Here is an 8,753-nt window from a genome sequence, read left to right on the forward strand (position 1 = left end):
CTTGCAAGAGCATAGCCCGAGTTGCACCAGGGCTTCTCATCCGCCCGCCCTAGACAGATCACACCTGCATGCAAAGTGTCCATCGTCTTGATGTCTAGATGCAAAGGTGTTGGATGTTCTTGTTTCCACTTGCTAGCTTATCAGATAACATGGATTATTATTTTTAATAACTCTCTTCTTTCCAATTCTGAATCCCTCTTTCCTTGTGAATTTCTATAGACTTTTTTCCTCAATAACTATGCCAGCATGGCCATCGTGGTAAGAGTCTAGCGCCACACAGAACTCACGTTATCAGCAACATGACTGACAGGCACGCAGAAGAAATAAGCCCTGAATTAAAATGCCATCATGTTTGTTTTGCTGTCTTTGTTAGAGCAAATTCTTTATCATGTGAGACATTTGTGACCACTGAGATGAGTGAATGATTCATAGAAGTCTATTGTCTGATGGCTGTCACCTCTTCCTCTGTCAACCTAGATTATTTTTCCTAATATAATTGTATTAGAAATTAATTTTAATAATTTATACCATATTTAAATCACATATGATTGGATGACTGGAAGCAGAGTACTTCCAATGGAAAAAAGGTGCAGTGAGGGGTGAATACACATAGTAGAATTGGAGCACATGGGTGTTTTGCTAACTCAGCAATTCAGTTTCTGCAACTGTCCATACCTACTTGACCATCTCGTGACTATTTCTCACCAAACAACATACTTGTTGGGTTATTCAGGATACATGTAAGCACTCTGTAGGATTCTTCCAGCTCAATCTTATGCTCTCTTTGTGTTTATCCTCATGAAGATGTTTCATTCTTGTGAAGCACAGAAGCTCTCTGCCTTCATTTATAGTGAGTGGTGATTAACCACATGCCAGGTGAAACTCCTTGCAGAGAATTCTTCATGGAAACCTCTTTACAAATGAAAATGAACCTCTTCAGAATGAGCTGGTAGTTTTCAAAACCCATCAAGTTCACCTTTGTCCCAAGTTGAAGATGCTCCAAAGTGAAGTTATGCTCCATAGTTGATTATGCTCCACACGCACCACAACTGCTAAGGAGGCTTTTCTTTCCCATTATATTATATTATCCATTCAATAATCTCAAATAATTTGTCTAAAGAGTTCAGCCACTGTTACTCAGTTGTAGCAGGACAAAACCTCTAGGTGAACAAAATATGAGCAACTCGAAAAAGAACTTGTGGAATCGTTCGTATAGATTAAGCGTAGTTGCAGGGATGTAGTCCTCTGGTATCAAATTACATTTGCATGGCTATTTGTACATTATCTAAACACACTCAATACCATGCAGTTTAGGAAGAGGCCAAATCCTTTCAGCGGGCATAAATGATCATAGCTCCTCTGCCTGGCTGAGTTACAGAACCTGAGAAGATAGTCTACCGAATCCTTCCTGCCAGAAAGATCCTTCGTGCAGAAAGTAGACCGTAAACCGAGTTCGTGGCCTATCTCCCTGTCATCGGGAGCACCTCACGTATGGTATGGGGTCACAGCTGGAACATGACACATCCTAAAGGACTGATCTGAGGACACCGGTCAACTTCCCCTGCAGCTGGAACAGCATTAGCGCTTGTTCTTACTTGCACGGTTTGTAAAGCACTAGACAGTATTGTAATGCCTGCTAACAGCAGATCCACTCCTACGCTGTATATTTTCACACCTCCCCAAATTTTAAAAGGCTACTCTCATAACAAGAAACAACGTTACTTTACTACCCTGAAGTCTGAAGCTGACTACAGTATTCTCAGGGATGGAAAATGCTAGTCTAGCCTGTTCCCAAAAGCATATTTCTGCATTTCTAACCAGTGTTCAGTTTATAATACAAGCTACTGGAATAAAGTTGCTTTTGCATGATGGCTAACTGCATTCTTCAGTGACACATGGCATGGGCTATACCATGTCACTGGTTATTCTGTTTATGGGTAACTATATTTCAGCTGACATGGAAACTGTGTAAGTAACAAAAACATCTATTGGATGACTTAGTATGGTTCCTCCATTAATTCCTCTTCCTTAAGGGCCTGAAAGTTCACAGAATAAAATTCCACTGTCTCACCATTTTCTGTACTAAATTCTGATTTCTGCAGAAGCCTCAAAACATGGTGTTAGGACTGAAGTTATTTCCTCCAATGGTCTCTAAACCCACAGTTTCCAGTTTGCATCCTATAAATTCTGGCAAACTCCATGCAATAAAGAGTAATCTCTGTGGAATAGGTTTTCACCACCATTTACAGTAATATTTTCTGTCAATAAGCCCCTAAATTCATTTCACATAGTTTTTTAATCACAGCCACTGGAAAAGGAGCTTGATCCAGCATTTCTGCTGTACCCTAACTCCCAACGAAATCAAAGCAACAATGTTTACATTTTTTCCTCACCCAATTTGCACGTAGCACTGGGCTGTTTTAGTCCCAAATAAATGCTTTTGATTACAAATATTAAACACAATTTTCTGCTTACATGCATTTCTCTGTATTGCACAGCATGTCCATCCTAATTTGATTAGTTCTACACATTTATTTGGGCTAGCTGGACATCCTACTTTCTGGCATGGAGTATGAAGTTCCAGCTATCCTGCTGACTTGTTACTATTGTACTTGCTCTGTCCTGCTGCACCAGAGATTTGGGCTCAGGAGCGGAACTAAAACCACCTCCATGCTGCGTGCTTACAGCTGACATACAGGAACTTCACAGAGCAATGTTCTGCATTTCTCTTGCAGTCAGTGCTGTAGGCTAATGCTTAGATTTTAGATGAGATTAGCTGACTTGCATTTCTAGTGTCACCAGCAATTTTTAAAAGGGGGAGGGGAGACCAAGGAAGCAAGAAAGATAACCTAAAAACTTGGCAAACAGCGTTCATTTGGCTTGGCTCCAAATGTCACAAGTTGCTGCCACAGTGTCCCGACACACTCTGAAAAGTGGCTGAAAAGTGAACAGGGGGAAGCTGCAGCTCAGTACATGGAGGCTCTGTCACACACACAGACCAAAATTAAATGAAAATGTCCATCACTAATAGAAGAAAAATAAAAGCTGTCACTGTGGGTGGCCCGACTATGGCTTTGCAAGCACTACATTTTAGAAGAGTTTTCCTGGAAACTTGCCAAGTGTAATTAAAGCACAGGTACCTCCAAACTCACAGAACTCTAATAAAAACAATTATGCAGTTTATACTGTTGTGCATGTGCCAAAATTTGTATTTATACAATGGATCAAAAATGGCATGGGAGAAACCATGCAGTCCAGCAGGTTCAAAGATCCACTTTGAAAATGCTTTTTATAAATACTGATTTGCGCTACACCCGGAAGGCTGTATAGCCTACGGAGTCACAAAGACATATTTAAAACCCCTGCAAATTACTTCTAAGACACTAGTATTGGTTTCAGACATACTTTGGCATCACATGCAGGAAGGAAAGCCCAGTCTCTGTTACAGTCGGCCAGCATCTGCACCCCAGAAAAGGATAAACCAGGCCAAGAAAGAAAATCCATATGGAAGTTTCAATCTCTTTCTTCCATGATAGGAATGTATGAGGTTACCCCACCCCCAAAACAAATGGCATTGGGATGAAATGGTACCTCACTCATTTCTTATTGGTTCTTCTTCTCATGTCTGTAAACAAAACATACTTGTTTCATCCAATAGAGGTTAAAAGTTGGTTTTTTCTCCCCTGCTCCTAGTAGTGCTGCTTCATCTCACCCAAGCCTGACATATTATCTTGCTTTTTCATTTTATTTCTGGACTGGAAAGTTAACTTCTGCTGATGTGACTTGTTCCCACAAGTGCTAGCATAATTTTGTGCTGCTTTGTAAGATAAGATCTCTGATGACAATTTTCCTGCTTGTATCCAGTTAGTTTCAGGGTGGGAGTCTGAGTTCTGGGCTGAAAATTTCAAGTGCACTCTATGAACTTAATTTGCCAAAGTACCAAGAATTCACAGCTCTAGTTGAGATCAACAGGAACTGAACCTGCTCAGCATTTCTGAATGTGAATCCCTGTACTCTTTTGAACAATATACCCTGAGAAGAATGTTGCTGGGAAGATTTAGTTTCCAGTCCTTTTTACATGTTTCTTCTTTTATTTGCTACTAATTTCATGGGCCAAGCAAAGAAGAAAATTGGCTTCTCTCTCCTCTGAATTTCATTATTTGCAGATTTTTTTAAATACAAGATAATGCTTCTTTGGCTGGCTCCTGGGATTCCTCTATTAAAAACTTCCACCCCGCCTTCACATCAATGAGCCTTTGTTACTTCAGCCTTCTCGCTGGGAACATGGATTGCAAAGTAGCTCAGGAGCCTTTTCAGTTCCTTCCATGTAACAGTTGCAGGGTACCCACAAATACTTTGTTTCACCATTTTCAATTAAGTATCAGCCCATTTCCTACGAAAATTAGGTGCTTTTACTTCTGTTTCAGTGTGCCTTCATCTTCTCTTTGTAGTAGTCCACCCAGACCAAGCACCTTCATCTCTTTCTTACTCAAAATGGACCTCTCAGTGGGAATTTTAGGTACAGCTTGGCAATCAAATAGGAAAATGTCTCCCACAGAATTATGGAGCTGTTCCATATTTGCTTCTATAAGAGAGGACTTGCAGCACCATGCAATACTATACAAAGAAGGCGCTGTCTAATAAATATGCATAGATACTCTATTTGCTATGTACTGAAAGACTTCAAGCTCTTGTACCATAACAAGAGTGGGGTTTGTGTCAGACATTGGAAAGCTGTATTTTTTGAGGACTAGATTCTCATTTCTTGCAGGCTATTTCACACCACAATGGCCGTGAGCAATCACTTCACAGTGTTGTATAAGGGTATTAACTCTAAGTATTTAACTTGCTTTATACTCTTTCACCAGGAAAACAAGGCCTTCATGACTTACTTTTTATTTTCTGCAAAGAAGGATATTTTTACCACTATTTTTCTTGCCAAAAGATGACGGTAACAGATGAAGAATATGGTAGCAGTAGTTGCACAGGCCCCTTTTGAGCTAGGTGCTGAACACACGCAGAACAGAAAATTGGTCCCTATCCCAAGAGCTCAGCTTACACTTTTTAATTTACCACAGCCTTCTTTGCATTCCTAATTTGCAAACAAAACTATTCCCTGATGGTGGTGTTGATTTCCAAAGTGATTTCAGCATGTTGAGGAGTCAAACAGTTGTTTTACAAACTCAGTGTTGCACTGGTTGCTGTGACAACATTTAATAATATCTTACTCTGTGTGTGTACTGAGTGGAAAGTGTTTGATTTTTCTCTATTTTCAATAGAGCTGGATGTTGGGAAGAAAAAGGAATGAAATCATTTTAGGCTGTACGCCTGTAACATTGAAATTAATGGCCCCTCTTCAACTGAATTCAGTAAGGGTAGAGTTGGTCCTTACAGTGGCAATTCTGAACTTGCATATTAAGACAAGAGCTCTAGTGGGGCAAGAATGTAAAGGTAGCTGTGAGAGATAAAGAAGAGGTGATTTTTAGGTATGTTACAATAAGAGAAATGTAGAATAGAATATTCACGAAAATCAGTCATGTAGGTTGAAGCTTTACTTACGTACGAGTCTAATGCTAGGTATGTTCATGTTTGCTGCAAGGTGCCTTATAGTCAAAATCCTTCCCTCCTCCTCCGTTAAGAAATACCAAAAACTGTGAAAGTGCTGTTGCTTTGCTCCATGGATGAACTCTTTAAGAGTGTAACACTAATAAAAGTTATTTCATGGCCTTTTCAATCATTTTACTTTTAATGACAGAAGGGTTTTTTTTAGCTTAAATTTAAATGAGATTTAAACCTTCTTGGCATCACAGACACTGCAACATTGTGCTAGAGCTTCATAACCAGAAACTGAAACTGATTAGTCTATTTGAGCGTAACCTGACTATTTTTTACCCATGCTTACAGGACAATTTTACTGAGTTGCATCTAGCAGGAAGAAATGCATTGACTCCAGCTCTGCCAGGCCAGCTAGCAGGGCCTGCTGCCCTCACGGTATGAAATAGGAGTCGCACACTGCATGATGCGTACTGGGATATGCACAGGATCTTGCAGAGGACTATGGAAAGCATTGCATGTCTACGACTGAGCCACGGTCAAGCAAAAATTATTTGCAGTCAGAAGTCTAGACACTGAAGTTTACAACTTGACTTACCTTGGCCTATTTTCATGATCCAGAATAAAACTGAATTAAAGGCAAACAAACAAAAAAAGAGTGGCAGGTAAAATATGAATTCCATTGACAAAGTACTTTTTTTTCACAGGATTTTTTTTTTTTTCAGGATCTACCTTCTGTGTCCCTTTGGTTATACATATACACTTGGTCTTGCTCATTTGCAATCACACACTAAGGATGTCAAGAGCGGCAAGACATAAATGCTGTTCTCACAAGTAAAATTTTCTCATTGCAAACTGAGGAAAACAGGCAGTTTATTAAGTCTCTGTTTTCCAGATACATTTTTCTGAAACTCGCCTCATCACAGTATAGAGACAATGCGATCTGAAAGCATGTTGTTTTGGACGAGGGCCAGCCATCTGGGAATCGTCACAAGTACCTGAAATAGAAGTAAGGTAGGGCATACTGAGGTGAGCGGCTTCCAGATTTTACCTGAAAGCTCTGTAGGTGGCCTAAGGCCACTTGAATCTAATCCAAAACAGGCACCTGGCTCTGGCCTGGATGCCTGCCAGTTTCATAGCATATTCTATCCCTGAATTATGGTGTCTGGACTTACTTCATGGCTTATTGTTGTATGTCTTTTAAAACTAATTCCTCACTGAAAGATGTTTGAAATTCAAAGCTTTCTTCAGTTTCCCACTTTATTCTGGAGCTGCAGACACTTGTCTTATTAGGTCCAGGAAAAACCTGCTCCAAAAATTCACTAAATAGAGCTTAACATTTTGGTAGTGTGCAGGTTGTTGTTCTTGGGAGGAAGAAGAAAAGAGAGAACGGAGGCATGCCTTTACCTTGTTGATAAACATGAAGAGGTATAACTTTTGTAATGTAAGAGTTCTCACTAAATGCTTGTGCTGCTTAACTTTCAAAGCACTTTTTTATAGGTGTAAAGGGAGCAATCTACTTGCAGTGATTAAAGCTTGGTTGTTTATTAACTAAAATGTGGCTTGTATATGCTAGCCCCTGAATTATCACAGTGCTTTTATTATAGCTCAGTCTTTCATATTTCAGCAAGATCATTCTAACTTCTTCCTCATGGGCTGCCCAGAAGCAACTCTACTATGGAACTTCATGAGTATTGGACTTTTTTGGAATACCAAATCAGACCTACTCATACTCCAAAACTCCAAATGGAGAAAAGAAATCTCCTAAAATCCAAATGTGAGCAGTATAGTTGATATTTCCTCCACAAACGGATAAAATACTTAAAATACTTAAGGGAGAATTTAGCAATGGGTGATACATGTGAATATGAGAACTTTTCCCTGAGAGCCAAATGTTTATCTTTTGATGTTGAAATATTTTAACTGGGAAACACTACAGGATTTGTCAGTGCTAAAAGGGCAGCTTAAATGCTAATGTATTCATCTTTCTTCTCCCTATCAGATCTGTCAAAATGGTTTGTATCTTCATGATTTTGTATAACCAGCAAATCTAATCCTTACTAGATGCCTGGACTTTATATTGCAGTGTTGCATATTCTTAGTTAATGCTGCTATCTGACCATCTTAATACTTGATTATCATTGTCACACTAAGCAGTCTACTTAGCTAAATTTTTAAAGAAACATAAAGGGCAGACTTCTGCAAAGTTCTCTCCTAAATTGGGTAGCCTTACTGTTACAGAAAACATGTTGCTGTTTAAACAGCCCAGAAAGGAATTACCTGACCAGAATAAATAACAACTGCCTTAGGGCATGTTCCCTCTCAAACGTTGATTTGAAATTGCTGATCAAGTGTTAGATTAACTGAATTACTTACAACTCTCAATTAATAAATACCAAAGCAACTTGGCTAGGAAAACAACAGAGAACATTAAACAAAGAGAACAATGCCCACGTCTGCAAAACTCACTTGGAGTGGTTTGTCAGATACCAGGGCATTACACAGAGAAAGGATTCCTACTGAATCATCCTCAGAGCTAAATCAAGGGGCGTCTGTTATTTCCCACCTAAAAGTCTAATAAGTGACTCAGAAGGATTTAAAGACTGTTGGGCCTATAGGAAAATTGCAAATAACTGTGAAGTCAGGAGAACACTTAACCTCAGATTTATGTGTTGTATCAACAATAACAGAAAGCCCAAGAGAGACTAAGGGTTCAAGACATGAACCTATTACATGTGTGTGTGGAGTGTGGAATGTGGGAAGCTTAGGGCTACCATATTTCTGTCCAGGTTTTCCCAGACGAAATGAAATGCAGTGAGACTAATGTGTCTGGGATGCGTCCTTGATTTATACACATACGGTAAGTTCAGAGTGAATTGGATTTATTGTGTGCACATAGATCACCTATTCAGTGCACACGCGTTAGATCCCATGCATCCTGAATGCATGGGATCCATTGTTCATATCCTGTAGACTAGACCTGATCATATGCAATAGATATGTTTGCAAATGGCCTTGATCAGCTCATCAAAGTCCTGGTATCACATTGCCTCAATTTTTCCTGGAAAAAATACCTCGGTAGAAAAAGAGGACATACCTAGAAAAAGTCAGATGCAGTCTCAGGTAAACTGGGTAAGTACAAGCTTCATTTGGTATGCTTAATGGTATCATTATAAAAACATCTGAACATATCATTTGTA

General features: G+C 39.4%; 1 protein-coding gene across 1 annotated transcript in view; it reads left to right on the forward strand.

The window, feature by feature from the left end:
• Positions 1–246: 246 nt before the first annotated feature.
• LOC104620183 (hypoxanthine-guanine phosphoribosyltransferase-like) overlaps positions 247–8,753 on the forward strand; it is a 115,271-nt gene continuing 106,764 nt past the window's right edge. The window contains exon 1 of the mRNA XM_010286328.1: positions 247–258. Within this exon, the coding sequence (XP_010284630.1) occupies positions 247–258 (12 nt within the window). The remainder of the gene's footprint in view (positions 259–8,753) is intronic.

This window comes from Phaethon lepturus, unplaced genomic scaffold (assembly GCF_000687285.1).
Source record: "Phaethon lepturus isolate BGI_N335 unplaced genomic scaffold, ASM68728v1 scaffold10004, whole genome shotgun sequence".
NCBI lineage: Eukaryota > Metazoa > Chordata > Aves > Phaethontiformes > Phaethontidae > Phaethon > Phaethon lepturus.